The sequence below is a fragment of the Lepisosteus platostomus genome, chromosome 19 (genome assembly GCF_059453375.1).
Source record: "Lepisosteus platostomus isolate fLepPlt1 chromosome 19, fLepPlt1.hap1, whole genome shotgun sequence".
NCBI lineage: Eukaryota > Metazoa > Chordata > Actinopteri > Semionotiformes > Lepisosteidae > Lepisosteus > Lepisosteus platostomus.
Window position 1 is genome coordinate 1,919,640 of NC_142629.1, and position 16,343 is coordinate 1,935,982.

Sequence of the window (16,343 nt, forward strand, 5' to 3'; positions counted from 1 at the left end):
ATCCAGCGACCCGCATGAACAGCGGGATCCCTGGATTCCCAACTTCCCCGGAGCGAAAGGCTGTCTGACGCCCGTTCCTGCGCAGCGGTGTAGCGGAAATGAGGTGGAATTCCCTCTGCGACGCGATAATTCAGATCACTCTGCGCCAGACGCGCGTCGAGGAGAGGCAGAGCAAGGGGAGAGTTTCAGTCAGGGCGAAACGTGAAGCGCGGACAAGGCAATAACCCGCGAGAGCAGACGGGCAGGGAGATCAGCCGCGCACACGCCGTGTCAGCTCGGGTCCAGAATAGGCGACTGAGCACGGTTTTGACTAACAGAGCAGAGGGAACATGGAATCAGTCCCCTGAGTTTTCTGAAAACAAATACTGGTACTCCTAGGGGTTGTGCCTCTGTAGGTGGAGCGTGCAGGCAGCTGCGGAGCCTGTGTACCTCCAGCACCCCCCCCACCGGGTCAGTACTCACGCGGCATGATGCCCTGGTCCACCAGCTGCTCCCTCGTGCGCCTCTGCTGCAGCCGGAGCTGGAGAACTGCGGGGAGGGAGAGAGAGGAAGAGGATGGTCAGCCTCTTTCAACAGAGCGGGCCGCCACCAGCGCACCGCCTGCCGTGCCTCGGAGATCCAACAGCCCGGTCGCCTCCCCCCGCCGTACGGACTGGGGCGGCCGCCGCTTTCTGAGAACAGGAAGTGGCCTGCGTTAACCCAGCGCGCACAGGAGACGGCAAGTGCACCCCCACTCCGCCAACCCCGTCTCCCCGCGCCGGGAAACCCAGGCGCTCGGCAAAACCCGTCCCACACACTTCCTGCTCGGCTCGCTCTGAAACTGTCGAGACAATACCAGCCGGCAGGTGAGAGAGGCCCCGAGCTGGCCAGCACTCCGACGCCGTTCAATAAAAAAGGATAGTTCACACGCTTCAAACCCAGCTCCCGCTACAACGAGGCAACAAAAGCACAACACAGGACCAAAGGAATCACGGCCCTGACGAAGCAGAGTCTCTCCGGGCCTTTTCCGAACCGGACGATTTGTGGGATGGATCTAGACCGTGTTATTCAAAACTCCCTGTGATCTCTGGGTCAAAAAAAAAAAAGATGCCCGCTACTCTGCCCTGGGCGTGTCCGGGACAGCCCAGAGCCTGGCGTTTCTCCACCATGGACGACCGTGTCCTGGTATCACCGCAGCGAAAACGGCGCTCTGGTCCACGTCTGGGGGGGACCAAGCCAAGCCCCAAAGTGCACAGGGACCTAGGACTTCCCTCACCAGACTCTGTATCGCAAGCCCCCCTCTGCCTCAGATGCGTGAATTGGTTTGCAGCTGCAACAAGCAGCCTTAAAAAAAACTCCATGGGAGTTCCCGCGCGAGAGCGACTGCGGACAGCGAGAAGGAAGCCGCTCGGGCCTCGCCTGTAAATGTTTATAAACACACCCAAGTGTGCTCGCGTGAATAGGGCTGAATGATGCCGATCCTTGCGCAGAGGCTTTCAAACAAACCCCAGCTCTTCACACAGCAGCACAAGCGTGGCCGTGAGCGATGGGTCTCCCGCAGGAGCGTGCTGCAGTGATCCGTTCATCCGCTACCCTCCCCGCTGCAGGGCCCCTCGCGTCCTGGGGGTCCCGCGGCCCGAGCTGCCCGGACCGCTCCCTCCTCGGGGACTCCCGCCAGCCCCAGGCCCAGGACCCCAGGTCCTGCTGCAGGCCGCCGCGCGGCGGGATCTGCTCACGCACAGCCCTACCGAGCCACGCTGGACCAAGCGCCTGCTGCATCAGCAACACCGCGCCCCTGTCAAGGAGGGCTAAACACTCTCTCCGCTTCACACACCTGGGGAGGCCCAGGAGAAAGTCTCAGTGCCGACCTCCTCTCCCATCTCCCGTCCCGAACGCGCCCTACGGAGTCAGGGGGGGCTCTGGCGAGCCCCAGTCTCCCCCGGCTGGACAGCCGAGCACCGAGTTCGGCACCTGCGACCCGTTTGACGTCACGGCGTCTCGGCCGGCGCACACGAGAAGGAGACCCCCTGGCGCCCCCTGTTGGGGAAGAGGAGCAGCAGCCCCCTACGAGGACGCTCAGGCAGAGAGCAGGTTCTCTGCACCTGACCTGACAAAGGGTCTGTCTGTCTCGCTTCACGACACACTTCCTGCACACGGAGGGGCCTCTCTTCACAGGGCAGCCAGAGCAAAGCGGTACCAGCTGGCACTGCAAGGGGGCGCTGGCGCGCCGGTTCAGAGACACGACTGCTGGCAAGGGATATTACAAAAGGGTCACTGTTAAAGGCTTCACCTTCCACTCACAGAAAAACAATATACCATCCTTCAGTGCTGAAAACCCTGAAAAACAGCAACACTTAGAGAAATGAAACAGGAGCATCTAAGTCAAAAAACATTGAAAATTTGTCTTGTATGGTTACTGTGTAAATGCTGATAAAGTATAAAACTCTGGGTCGGACTACGACTTTTAAGGGTTTACAATAAGCATCTAAGCAATGACAGCAGTGTATACTGTCAGGAATTGCTGATTTGGGATTTTAAAGGGAACTGGAGCAAGGAGAGGGATTCTAAAACAGCACTAGCAAGTACATTAACATATATACAAATCCACTTTATCAAATAGTAATCAAGTGCCAGTCAGACTGAAATTTCCCTCCTGAAAAGTAACTCGACACACCTATCTGATGTCACCTGGTCTTTCAGTACGGGGCTGGCAGAGTTACTGCAGCAAAGCACAGCGTAAACATCCTTTCAGGTCAGGAATAACTGAAACACTAGCATACATCAGTTCCTATCACTTCTCCTGCTCTGAAACATAAAGGGCGCCGTTTAATCTTTCATCTCTTCGACAGAGAACCACTCACGTGGCCAAGCCCAGCTCACAACTGAGCAGAAGCTCCTCCAGTCCAACACGTCCTGCTTTACAACTTCCCAGCCTTGAGCACCATTGCGGCAGACTTCCCTGAGCAAATCTGCGGCTGACCGCATTGCAATCTGGCACGGGCAGAGAATGCAGAAGCATATCTAAAAGTCTTCGCAGAAAAGTGAGAGACCAAGGAAGACTCTCTGCCACAGGGCTGGCCTCACAGTGAGAGCATGGCAGACTCTGGGTAAAAAACATAAATAAGGAGGCACCTTTCCCCCATCAGTCTCGAGACGCAACCATGCTCCTTGCGTTCGAACCCGAGGTACTCGCATTCCTGCAACTCTTGCGTTGGGGCACAAAGTTCAGGCATCAGTGAAAAGAAGAAAGAGGAACATCAAGAGCTACCAGGAACATAAGCCCCTTCGAGTCCCTCAGGTGAAAGCAGTGAGCTCTGGCCTGCAGGAAGACGCAGAGAGCAGGACAGGAAGTGCACCTGAGGTGAATCTGCTTCTGCCGACGGTGTGGGTCTCCACTTCTAGGAAAGCCATCTAATCCAGGAGCCCGAGAGCCGCTGGGGCAAGTCCGCCCAGGGAGAAGAGGAAGAGGGCGAGGAGCTGGAGAGACTGGGAGAAGAGCCTCTGTCTGGAACATCCCTGATCCCTTCTGCAAGGCCCTGAGCAATGCCTCCCTCTTTGTCTCTCTCTGTCTCTCACTCCGTCTGACTGGCTGAAGAATGTGCACGCTCTCCAGCGCCGAGCCTGCGCCGCCCAGCCAGTGAGGGAGCCCGGGGGAGGGCTTTATTGAGCGGGGTGATGCAGTTAACCCTTGCCGGAGCTGGAATGCAGTGCTGCGCTCACTCAAGAGAGACCAGGACAGAGCACAGCGCACCAGGCAGGGGGGGGTCTGAGCTGGCTGCTGTTTGCGTGCTCTGACACCCAAACCGTCTGAGTAAGATATCACCGGGGGGAAAAAAGTACGCATTTTTAGCAGCAGTAATACAAGTCGAACAAACGTGAGTTCAGCGATGTCACTGTGATTTGTCTGGAAGCAGTCACTGTCTTTCCTCCATCAGCTCATCCTGTTTAGACAGGACACTTTGAGGGAAAACAAAATATCTTCCGAGTCTTTCTGAAGTGCCAGAATTCTGTGCAATGGCTTCTTGTGTGGCCGGAGCACGCTGATTCAATTACTGCAAAGTCAAATAGAAACAGACCTACAGGGTGTCTGCACTCTCTTTCTTTTAAAGACAAACTATTTTGGGTTTTTCCATTCCAACACTTTTAACAAAAGCGGTATTTGTCTTTACGATTAAAATCATAAACGCATGCAAGTTAAATGCCATGCCAGCAACATTACTGTGCTGCATAAAAAGGTAAGAAGGGACTGCACTGCCCTAACAGTAGCAGTGAATCCTTACCTTGGCTACCGCTGCACACAGAATATCTTTTGCCCTTTGAATAGAAACTCCACATTTAGACAATGCAGGACGTTTGAAACCGTTTAATATTTTTATGGCTTTAACATCCACGGGGATTAATTTACAAGCCGGTTCAGGCTGATATGCAAAGGAGGTAACACCTCGATCACATTAACCAATGCTCTGTCGAGGTGGAAGCACCACAGTAAAGTCAGTGTGTGCTGCTAAACCCAGAAAAGAAACGTGTGAAGGCGTCTCTTAATTTAAAAAAAACTCACGGTGCGTCTTTTTTCATTAGGATTTGCAGTCATAAAAACCGCTATCAGAGATCACTGCTTTCGACCAGCAGCGCTCGAAGCCAGAGGGAGAATCGAGCTGGGCATCAGACACAGATTACCTGCTAAGCCCCGGCCAGGGAGCCAGCGTAGCTTTATGCTAAGGGCTGCTCAAGTCCAGATTCGCTTTAAAAATTCAATAAAAGGAGATTCCGCTCCGAACCGCTGTGAAACTCTTGACAAAACAAAATGTCCCCCGAGGCCCCTGAAGCAGTGAGTGTTTTTAAGAAGACTTCTCTAGAAATCACAAGAACGGGGAGGGGTTTGGCCCTTCAAAGGGAAGCCCTCGTAATTTGACCCATGGGGCTGTCTGAGTCACACAGTACTCAGGTTGGAGGTCATTTTCCCAGAAGGAAGACAACGGGCGTTAGGGGGCGAGGAAATGAAATATTAAGTTGCTTTTAAGCTCTTTTATCCCTGGAGCAAAAGGATCTCCAACAGGTATATGGATCTCAAGAAATGGTTACACAAAATCAGGGTAAGAGGCCAAGAACCGCTCCCAGTCCTGCAACAAGCAGAGACGCCTTTTCACACAGATGGGAGCGAAGCAGCAGCATGAGGTCACGCTTTTTGTTTTTACTCTGCAGGCGGACGATTAAAAAAAAAAAACGCCGCCAAGAGCCGCCCTCGTCAGCGCATCCGCGTCCGCGGGGGGGTCCTGCCCGCCGCGCTGGAATCGCCAGCCGGTGACTAACTCACCTTCCCGGAGCTGCGGGCTGTGGTCACTCAAGGCGGAGGCGGCCTGAGAAAACCGGCCCACGCAGAGCCGCGGCAGGCACACTTCCTGCCCGCGCGCACGCCGCGTCAAAGGAGACCGCTAGACTCCCGCCATCCACTAGATAAGTGTGATTTTTATTTCTGGCGAACACCATTCCCTGGTAAAAACGACCTTTATCGGCCATTACCCCCCCCCGAGAAACGTGGACTCGACACCGACGCTGCTGTGACAACACAGGGGAGTGTCTACGTCTGGCTGAACCAGGAATGACCTCAGTGCGCACCGGCGGCAGTGTAAACACTTTCAAGCACGGAGGACACAGGAAGCAGCCCAGACAGGGCAGCTCGAGCCCGTGGCTGCACGCAGAACCAAGATGGACCCCCGCAGGTCCGATAACAGAGACGGCATCTTCCTCGCCCCACGCCTGTCCGGAGAGGACAGCTTGCAAGTCCTGCTTGATTTCAGCGATGAACGGCAGGCTGTGACAACGCCTGTCCCCAGTTAGGACTGTTCCTAACTTTCAAGCATCAGAAAAAAACATCTGAGGATTTACATCTGACGTGTCTTAATCATTTGCATATCATTAGTACCATTGTCTCGTTTTTCTTGAAAAACACGCAGCTCTTTTAAAAAGGCATTTCTCTATACAGGGTGGTTCTAAAAGCAATATTATTAATGTTGTTAATAGTATACCACAATCATTCACACGTAGAAAGTACACATAAAATTACAGCCAAAATAATTCTGGAACAATGAAGCCCAGAAACCTTCCTAATATCACACGTGCAACACCAAGCTAAAACGCAGAGATTCACCCAGCAGAGCAGGAATCGGAATAAAGAGCAGGTCTCCCTGGACTAAGAAGGCTACAAGCCCAGACATCCCTATGTCCCGGCACTGCTAGTGATTGCGAGACGCCCTGTGATTAATGGGATTAATGGACTCTGGGGGCTTCAGCACTTAATCAGTGTGTCTGCTGCAGGGAACGTCGATCTCCAGCTGAGCGGCTCCGCACCCATTTCGCCTCCCTCCTCCACCCCGCGGCGCGACCCCCAGGCTCTGGCGTTCCCTGACCTCAGAGCCCAGGGCGGCCCTGCAGCAGACGCACCCAGGCCTGCGACCCCCGGGAGGCCCTGCACCCCCGAACCCCACAACACAGAGGGAGGGCACGCTTGAAGGGGCGCGCTGGACGCGACCCGCGGCCCTTCCACACAGGGGGAGAGCTTGGCAGCACGAGGGAGACCCCAGCCCCCTCTGGAGCCAGTCTGAACTCAAAAAAGCCCCCCCTGGCCTGGCTGCGGACAGCCGAGAGGGCCCCGTGTTTTCACCGTGGAAGTACGGGGTGCGAGGCCGGAGAGTGGTGGGCCCAGTCCGATCTCATTTCAGGGGCGAACAGGAAACCCCCTCTCAGCCCTCATACTTTTCACTCGGTGCTACAAGACTTATTTTACAGCCGTGACGTTCGAGGAATTTCTCCTCAAGGTATGGGAAAAAAACCCGTTCTCTTGGCAAATCTGCCGTTCCTGCGAGCAGGGGAGGGGGGTCCAGGCAGGCAGTCTGATCTCCACCCTCTCTTCTAGAACGCCTGAGGGACTCTCCGCAAATGTCAGAGTGCCACAGAGCGGGTCAGCCTGGATGTTCCCTAGAGAGCCGCCACTGCTCCGTCTCATCGGGATTCACATACCGGGAAATCATTTCCAGACAGGCCCTGGCTGGGGCCCAGGGAATGCTGGGATTGTGGGAACCAGACAGAGGAGCCAATGGGAGGCTCGGCTGACGGAAGGTCAAAGGATTCCCAGGTTTAGCAAAGGTCAGGGAGGCAGCTAGGGAAAAGAAAAAATAAGCCCAAAAAACGAAAGAAAAATAACAGGAATAACACCTAGCACCCTGGGATCCCCAAAGTGCTCCGACAGCATTCCGAGCTCCACTGCAGCGTCACCGAAAGGCAGTCTGGGAGGGAGGCAGAGAACAAACAAGCCAACCGACGGGTGGAAGCACAGGGAGACGCTCTGGGAGGGAAAGGGTTAAAGCCAGTTCACTGAACCTTTCTAAGCTGCGCCAGCAAATTGGCCCCCTAGAGGTGTTGCATTATAACCCTCCACTCATCTCGAGTTCTCTGCTAATGAGGGAGATCGCCTCCGAGCGTGCATCTGGTCCGAAGGCGAGCGGTTCACATCAACAACGGAGCACAGCGAATCACGCAGGAAGTCCTTGACTGCCGAAGCAGTGAAGTGTGTGCGTGCGTCAGGACCTGACCCTCAGACACACTCCAGTGCAGGACCGGCGCACACACACAGGGAGATGGACGTCCAGAGAACATACACCCAGCACCCGTTTCCCGTGCGGGCAGACATCTGGGACAGCCCACGCCTCGGTCCCGCTTGCCGGAGTCCGTGCCGAGCAAGAGTCGGCTTTTCGAGAAGACCCAGGCAGGACAGGGCCAGACCAGCCAGCGGGAACAAAGTCACAAGTCCCTGGCGGCAAAGCGCCCACTCCCGCAGCAGCTGCGGTCAGCCGGACGGGCGGCTCGGGGGGGATACTTGCCGTTCTTGCGCTCGTCCAGGGGTGGCAGGTTCTGATTGGGCTGCAGCGACAGCTCCTCCAGCTCGTGGGTCACGGCCTCGCTCTGCGGACTGGGCACCAGCAGGCCCAGCATCCCAGCATCCCCCTCTGCTCCCAGCAGCTCCCGGGGTTCCATCTCTCCTCGAGGGGGGGAGGGGAGGGAGGAGGGGGACCGTCTCCCCGGCAACGGTCAGCGCAACACCAGCGGCGAGTGCTCTGCGGGAGGACCGAACGGGGACAGCGGTCAGCGCGGTGTCCGCGTCTACGCCGCCGGCACCCTCGGGCACGTGACCTTTCCCCTTATAGAACAGGAGCCCACCGGGGTACAAGTGGCTTTCGAGGATCAATTTAAGGGCGGCGAACTGGCTGCAGGCGTGTGGAGTTTCACAACAATCCCCATCAGGCATCACCTGGCTCGGGACGGTCCCAGACACCACTCCCAGCGCCGCTAAACTACAACGGACGCGTGATGCGGGCATTTGATCTTTTGGGAAATGAGAGCCAGCTGTACCCTATTTTAAACCAAACAATCTAAGCAACGAGCTGCTTCCATTTTAGTGTAGACGTCACGCCAGCTCAGTATCACCACAAGCTTTGCTCTTTCCGTCTTGCAGCGAGCGGCGCAGCGACGGCAACTCCAGAGCAAACCCAAACCGGCTCTCCAGCGGAGAGCGGCGTCTGGCCTGGCATGTGCCACAGGCAGCTTCACTTCCAGTCTGGCGCCTGCAGTGGCTGAGGAGTCACCTCAGCACCTCGAGCAGCTTCTCTGGGACTCCATTTGCGAGGCTCTGAACTGTACTCTTCCTGACTGCTGCCGTCCTGGCTCACCAAAACAAAAACCTACTTGACCGTCCCGTGTCAAGAGCGGAGACGGCTCTGGTCTCTCTCGCTCAGAGATCATCTACATGTCTGCAAAGCAACAGATCTCTTCCTGAATCAGAGCCCTGCCAAAGAAAGCACGGTCTCTGAGGTTTCTCCTGCAGCTGGATTGCTCAGGAAGTGATTTAGACAAAGAGAGGCTCCAATCTGTCCAATACTGTCTCTAACAAAAAAAGAAACTGCTAACGAACTGGACGAACGCTGCAAATTCTCCTCACGGCAAATCTATTTTAAGAACCACACACGGTCCTGCTTTGCAAATAAAAAAACCTGTTTAGCACAGAAAAGAAAAGAAAAGGGAGCTCTTCTCCTCTGAAATCTAAGCCGTCACCAAAAAACACGCCTGCAGTCAGGAGAGGAAGAGAGCAGAGGTTAATTCCACATTGCAAAACAAGGAGAAAAATTATTTCCCTCTTGTCCCTCCTTCCTCCTCCACACCTGGGGGAAGGCTACACTTCCAAACTCTTGTGCGGTTTATTCTTTTCCCTTCTCGGCACGGAGTGAACCCCCCGCCGCTATGAAAAGAGAGGAAAGCCGCAGCCCCCTCCCCCCTGCCGCCCGGCACAGCCCAGCGAGCCACATGTGGACAGGCTCCCAGGAAGAGCTCACAGCTGGCCTTCACGTCCCCTTGCAGTTAGCCTGTTTTTGTTTTACACCGGCGCAACACGCAACTTCTGCCCTCAAGGAGGAATAAAAACACAGCTGGTTGTTCATGGTTTTGTAACTTAAAAACGAAACTAGGAGAACGGGCAGCCCGTGAGTCTAGCCTCCTGAAACTCCCAGGGCACGTCCCGAGTGTCCCGAAGCCGGCGGCCGCTTCTCCTCACCTGCAGCGGAACGGCCTGCGCGGGCGGATGTCCGCTCCTTCTCCGCTCTCCCGTCTCTGCCCCCCCTACGGAGCGCGGCCCGCCTTCGCCGTGGGGAGCATCGGTCTGCAAGGAGAGGATCGCACGCTGGGTCAGGGACTCTCATCCTCCTCGTCCATCTGCGCCCGCCACCCGCTGTTCCTCCCCCTCCCCCACCGCGGACGTGCGCTTCCATCACTGCCCCCGTGCCAGGCCTTTCGGCGGCCCAGTTTTCAGGCCAACCGGACGGTTCGCCCTCTCTGGAAACGCCAAGGACATGCCGTCGCCCCGAGCGAACCTGGCCCGACCACTCAGCCCGGGTAAGGCGGGGGCGGGGGGGTTCAGATCAGATCATTCCAAGACCGTAAAGCATGCTTGGGCGTACCACGGTGTGCAGCGGCGGTCCCCGATACACGCGCTGCATGATGAGCTTTGCTGTAATTAGCTGGCGAGTACAAAGCACAAAGCGGTGTGACCTGGCCTTGTCGGTGCTCTGCGGTAATCCCCTGCTGGGAGCCAGCTGAGAGAGGGAGAGGCCCCGGGGCTTTGACAGCAGCATTACAAACAGATAACGCTTCGTTAATTATGACATCACTCGGGCTTATCTCCCCAGGGGAGACGCAGCCCCCTCCCCCGCCTCCCGTCTGTGGCAGCTCTCGGCTGTTTTGACGTGGCGTCTCGCGGTCCGCCTGCGAGCTCTCTGGGTCTGCAGTCTCCCCCCGTCCCGGCTGGGTGCCCCGCCGGCCTGCGGCGCCGATCTCCGCCGCCCCCGGAGGACCGCGCGTCAGAAGAAGCTCACGGCACACTAAAAAACGTCTTGAGCGCCCCTTGTATTGAGATGGAGACATGGGGGGGGGCGGGGGGGTCGCAGGATTAGCATGGATGTAGCCCCAAACTCTGCTTTGAAACCAGGTGATGGTTGACTTTGCGCCTCGAGGCGAAAGGATTAAGCTTAAAAGTATCAGACGCTGGTCCTGCTGCCGATTTCCGGCCCACGCCAACACGCTGCCTTGTGAAATAACGGAAAACACTCATCTGATAGGAATTGTGTTCGGGAACAATCCTACATTGCGCCGATCGTGCCTTGTGCAGTGAAGGCTCATGTACTCCAGGACAAGCTAGAAATTTACAAATGAAAACAGGAGTTCTCGGCAGAGAGATCCACCCTGACTATCCAGCTCATTGTTTTCCCATGAGCCCTCCGTACCCACGACCCAGACGGCAACAGGACAGTGGCCACACTCCCCACGGCCCTGTATCTTACGTTATTAACCCAACCGGCGGCGAAAACCGCAACCGAGACGGCACCCCCCGCAGGACGAAACAGGGAGCGTCCGGAAAGGCTGAGCTCCACAGCCGCTCAAAGAAAACTGCCCCCCCGACCTCACCCCAACGCTCGGCTGCTCAGCGGGCAGCAGGAAAGACCAAAGCGGAGGACACCTGACTGGATCGGGAGGCTGCTCGACGCTCACAATGTCGGCTCTTTTCCCAAGGTCTGCTGCTGAACCGCCCGAGAGCTCTGAGTCACTGGCAGGCTGGGGAAGCATTCTTTTGAAGCACACATCTACTTAGACAGCAGCAAGAGCAGTTTGTTACCGTCAGCTCTTTTCTTTAAAAGAAACACTTCTGTCCCCCACGGTGGGTCGCCTGTCTGAACTGAGGGCACTTTCAGAGAGCCTGGCGTCAGCTATTCGCCTGGAAAGGGCCTTATTATGTTTGACCAAGTGCTGTGGGGTTGTTCTGGTAACCCTCTGGAAACAAACAGCCACCACGCTGATGCATCCCACTGCCAGGGTCCAGGAATCCTCTTCCCTGGAAAAACGACTGCTAAACAACAATGATCTAAGTTTGGTGGCATTTATTTCTGCTTGACAAGAAAACAAAACAACAACAACTGAGTCACAGAAAGCACTCTTCCTTGTCACTTTCTGGGCTAACCACGTAACAGGAATTACTAGAAACGTTGATCCCAAAAAACTGGCTAAACTCAAAAATTGAGCCCCCTGTGCGGTCAGCCTCAATCCTGCCCACACCAGCAGGGGACAGAGTCACCCCAGAGAGGATCCCGATTCCTGATCAGGTTCCCGGTTCCCGATCACTGGAATGACAGCTGGCTCTGTTGCACTGGCATGTCGTGTGGTATTGCACACTTGACCTGCCATAAATTTCCTCACGGTTTCACTGTATAATATTTCCTGCTGTAAACAGATAAAGATTCTGGCATGCACAAACCCGGCGTTAAGGTGACTCAGCTTTTTTTGCTCACCATCTCCTTTATCATTGCCAGTTTCTATAGTTTAATAAAAGCGATAACACTCGAGATTAATTTAACTTTGTATAACAAGCTGTGTGGTAAATAAAGTCACACTGACGTAACTCAGATTTACACTGAGGTACCGGGCTGTTCGGCACAAGATCGCAGTCATGTGAATTTAAGTCCAGGACTGCTGACAGGCAGCAGTCTACCTCCCACTACACAGCAGGTAGTGGTGTACTGCTCTGCCAGGAGAGAGCCGAGGCCGACTCTGTGCCTGCAGTGATCTGGGCTCCACGCTGCTGCTGCCAAAACCCATTGTCACAGGAAATTAAAGTTTAAATCTCTCTAGCTCTGCTCCAGAGAGCCTTCCATCTGCTGCCGATCAGCCTGGCGCTGGTGTCAAGCCCATCATGCACCGGGGCGCGGCAGCAGGACGCGTCTGGCTCTGTGAATCAGTACTCCAGGAGTGACGCAAGGACATGAAGGTTACAGACGAGAGTAGGCCGTTCCGATTGCCTGGAACTGTCATTCAGATCCCCGGATCTCATTCTGCCGATTCTTGAAAGAAGACAGGGTTTCGGCTTCAACGGCACGGCAGGGCGGCTTGTTCCACGCCCCCGCAACCTTCTGCGTAGATAAGCGCCCCCACCCCCCCCCCCCAATTCCAAATGCACTTCCACGTTGTTTCCGCCCGCACACTGTCCTAAACGAAGCCTCACGAGTGCATCATGCAGTTTTAACGATACACCCTCACATTTCGTTTGCCTTTTTAATTTTCCCCAGTGCATTCCGGAAACCCCCCCGAGATCGAGAAGCATCTCTGCAGTTTTTAAGAAAGCCTGCAGCCACGACAGTCCTGGCAGGCACTGGGCACAGGAACGGGAACGCCTGTTGTGGCTCTGGATGTTCTCACATGCCTGGGCAGGACAACCCACAATCCTCGTTGCCAAATCCTACCAGCTTTCAGCTTCAGCCCTCCGTTCCCCCAGGTCTGGCTGGGCCTCCCCGGGCCTCACAGAGGAGACGCAGAGCCACGGCCCCCCGAAAAGTCACGACCAGCAACGCGATCGCATCTGCGCTAAGAGAAAGTCTCTAACGAAAGAGCTGCATCCCATCCTGCGCGGGAAACGGGAACAAACTCACGGCCAATCTCAGGCCGCTTCGCCCCTGGCAGTGACGGACGGGTGTGCCTTACATACCGCTCGGTCACATACTGCCTGGCATTCGGACCAGAAAAGAGGGCTGCAAGTCCAGCCTTTATAAGGGCCGAGGGAGGGTGCCGCTACAGTCTCGTTCATCACGGCCGGCGGCCCGCGCGTGCGAAGGACCCGCGCTGCCCGGGGCTGATGGGATTGCGGGTACGGGCGGGTGGGTGGTCCCATGAGGAAACCGCGCGCCGAGAGGAGCCTTTCACTGGGTGGATACACCCGCACGGGGCTTCAGTTCTCATACTGGCCCCTCAAGCACGAAGGCCTCAGTCAAGGCAGGCGCATCTGGCTTAGAAGACATGAAGAGGGCTCCTACCGCTGCTTTCGCCAAGCGACACCCTGTCGTTTCAAAGGGATCACACAGGAACCCTGCGCTCCACGACTCCACGAGTGCAGGTCCCCTCGGGCAGCCTGCGAGAGGCTCAGTTCGACGCACAAGGGAACATGTCTTTAAATTTGCAAAGCAATAAAGGCCTTTTCTTCAACGCGATCCCGACTCTAACCGGTTCGCGGTTCAGGGGCTCAGAAAGAGGGAGACGCATGAAAATGAGCGCCGAGGCTGCCAGCGCCGAGCTCCCTCCCCCTCGGGGGTGGGGGCACCAGGCTGGTTGTGGTGGGGCGCAGGGAGCGCTGATGTTAAACACATGGGGGACAGCACTGCCAGCAAGGTGGTCGGCCCTCTCGGGGGAGAAGCTCGTAAACAAAGATAAAAGCAGCAAACTCAGCCGGGTTTCCATGGCGACGCCTCCTACTAGTGGATGGGACCTGGACCGCTGCCATGGCAACTGTGCAAGGCTGGGTGTCGCTATGAAAAGCAGCAGGCTGCGCCGGGGGCGTAAACAGAAGATTATCCCAGAGCCTGGAGAGCATCCTCTCAGAGACATCCGAGCCAGTCCAGGGCTGCCGAAGGGGCTGGGGGAACGCTGGGTAAGCTCAGTTTCAAGGGGTAACAATGCCCGAACTGTACGTTTACCCGCCTGGCAACCCTGAGGATTAAGCAGCAATCTTTTCTTTAACGCTGCGAGTTGAACAGACCTACAAAAACAGTAAATGATTAGAAGAGTGTAACCTGGGCTCCACTACCCAGACTCCCGGCACAGTACCCAGCACAGAGAAAACGTCTGGAGGTCATCATCCTGCAGTCAGGTCAGAGGTCAGGTGGCACGCAATACCGCACAAGACCTGCCAGGTTCTGCCCCCTGTGATGCACACTCAGGCAGGCCTCTCCGGGTCTCTCAGCCCTAGCCGTGCCAGCCTGACGTCACCTCATGTCCACTCAAGCTGCGACAGTGCCCCTCTCCCGGCTCAGTAGAGCCCCTTGCTGGGCGATCTGCTGTCCCGTCTCGTTGAGCGAGAGGATTCTGGACCAGTCACCCAGAGACCTCGCCCTGCCACACACACACACACACACTGTGAGCGGCACTGGGACAGAGGCTCCGAGCCTGGGAACAATCTGGGGGTAAGGGGTTAACACTCTGATAGGAGGGGAACAACGCAGGAAGTGTGGCAACTAGCAACACGACTGGAAACAATCACTGCAGCTATCCTGCCTGACACAGGTTGTTTCCATGCAGCTTTAAACCATTAAAATAGCTCCAATTCTCTTAGGAAATCTGCCTTTTCCATTGCACTTCTTACTTAATGTGGCTCATTAGGCTATGGGCTGTGCTAAATGACCTTCCTGGTACACTGTGTGCAAACTACATGTTCTTACACAGTTTTAGCTCCGCAGGCCTGATGAAAGCGCCTTCTTCCTCAAGGACGAGCATGCCTTCAGAGAATAAGGAAAGCTACACATGAAGGAAGCCATCTGGCCCAACTGGCTCATGGCAAGAGGGCCCCGATTACTGTGTGAAACAAAGCAACTCGTCCTGAAATCTGCTCCTGAAATGTGAACCAACTGTGGGCTGGATGGAGCTCCGTCTGGGGTCCGGAATACCTCCATCAGCCTTGAATTACAGCCCGAACGGGCCACAGGCACAAATGCCGCTGGCAAAGTTTTAAACGATTCCAGAGCTTTGCAAACGAGCAGAAGAGAAGAAAACAAGCCCCCCCGCCCCCCCACCCAATCACCACCACCTCCCCAGCCTGCTCGAGCCCCTTTTACACGAACTCAACTCGCTTCTAAAGGAAAGCAACGTGATCTCATCAGAAACACAAGAGTTTTATGTTTTCAATGGTGAATTGGGTGGCCTAACAAGGTGGTGAACGGACGTGCTGCCCAGCTCCGATGTTCAGATGCTTTAACGAACGGTTTTTAACAAAAGGCGCTGAACCGAGCACGAAACGCGGAGCAAGGATGACTTCAGCCCTGGAGTTTGTAAATATTTCTACTGACACACGCCAAGCAACACAGAGAGCAAAGATAAGGAGCCAGCACAAACAGAAAAAAAAAACCATTGTGAAAGGACAGCCAAGCCCTCTGGCACTGCGCTCCCCTCAGCGATCGCCGGAGGACCCACTCCGCCTGTCCCATCCAGCGGAGAGCGGGGCTGTCCACAGCTCCGCCTGACTCCTCTCGGTCCTGTACGCCAGCCCTTCCTCCCGACACGGCGCATCCGAGAGGTAGGGAAGCTCAGGTCCTCACGCCAAGTCGGTTGTAAATGCACTGCCACTGGCTGGTGTCTGCTGCTCTCCGTGACATGGCCACGCCTTTTCAGGCAGTGGTTGACCACCTGCTTCAGAAACATTCAGGTCACCACCTCTGACTGAAAGGGTCTTCACAGAGGGGGAGGGGGGGGGCGGGAGGCTGGCGGGGAGGCAGCTGAAGGGTTCGGTCAGCAGCTCGACCAGAAACGTGTACACTTTCCCCGGCCCCCCCCAAAGACCAGGAACAGACAACGACCAAGGAACGCTTCTTGAAAGGCAAGCTCAAGAGCCGGCGTCGCCAATACGCTGCTGACAGTTCAGAAACAGATTTCAAGGAGCGGTCCAGATGAAGAGGGGTGGATCATCTCTCAAACAAAAGCATGCCTGCTGAGGTCACAACTGAAGTGACATTCCTCCCCCCCCCAAAAAAAAAACAGATTCCTGACAGTAAGGGAAGGGGAGGGAGACACAGAGGTCCTGATGTCTTAAGAGATAACTGCCAGAATCAGAAGAGCTTCCAAACCAACTGGGGGAGGGGAGGGGAGGGGAGGGGAAACTCAACTCAACTCTGCAGCCCAGTGTGTGCTCTCCTGTCACAGCCTGAAGCACTGACACAGAGCCTCTCGCCTAACACCGTTTCTGGGTTCAAACAACTGTGGGCGTCTTGCTAACTGATCTTGCTTTGGCAGCA

General features: G+C 55.8%; 1 protein-coding gene across 17 annotated transcripts in view; it reads right to left on the reverse strand.

Moving 5' to 3' along the window:
• Positions 1 to 16,343, reverse strand: part of mrtfba (myocardin related transcription factor Ba) — a 39,441-nt gene that overhangs the window by 11,739 nt on the left and 11,359 nt on the right. For 11 of the 17 annotated variants that reach the window (XM_088613334.1, XM_088613332.1, XM_088613339.1 and 8 more), the window contains 3 exons: positions 9,581 to 9,685; positions 7,857 to 8,090; positions 463 to 528 (listed from right to left, as the gene is read on the reverse strand). In XM_088613334.1, the coding sequence (XP_088469460.1) occupies positions 463 to 528; positions 7,857 to 8,010 (220 nt within the window). In that variant the 5' untranslated portion in view covers positions 8,011 to 8,090; positions 9,581 to 9,685. Of the gene's footprint in view, positions 1 to 462; positions 529 to 3,335; positions 3,564 to 7,856; positions 8,091 to 9,580; positions 9,686 to 16,343 lie in introns of those variants that run through there. The other 6 variants (XM_088613347.1, XM_088613346.1, XM_088613345.1 and 3 more) reach the window with 3 other exon arrangements.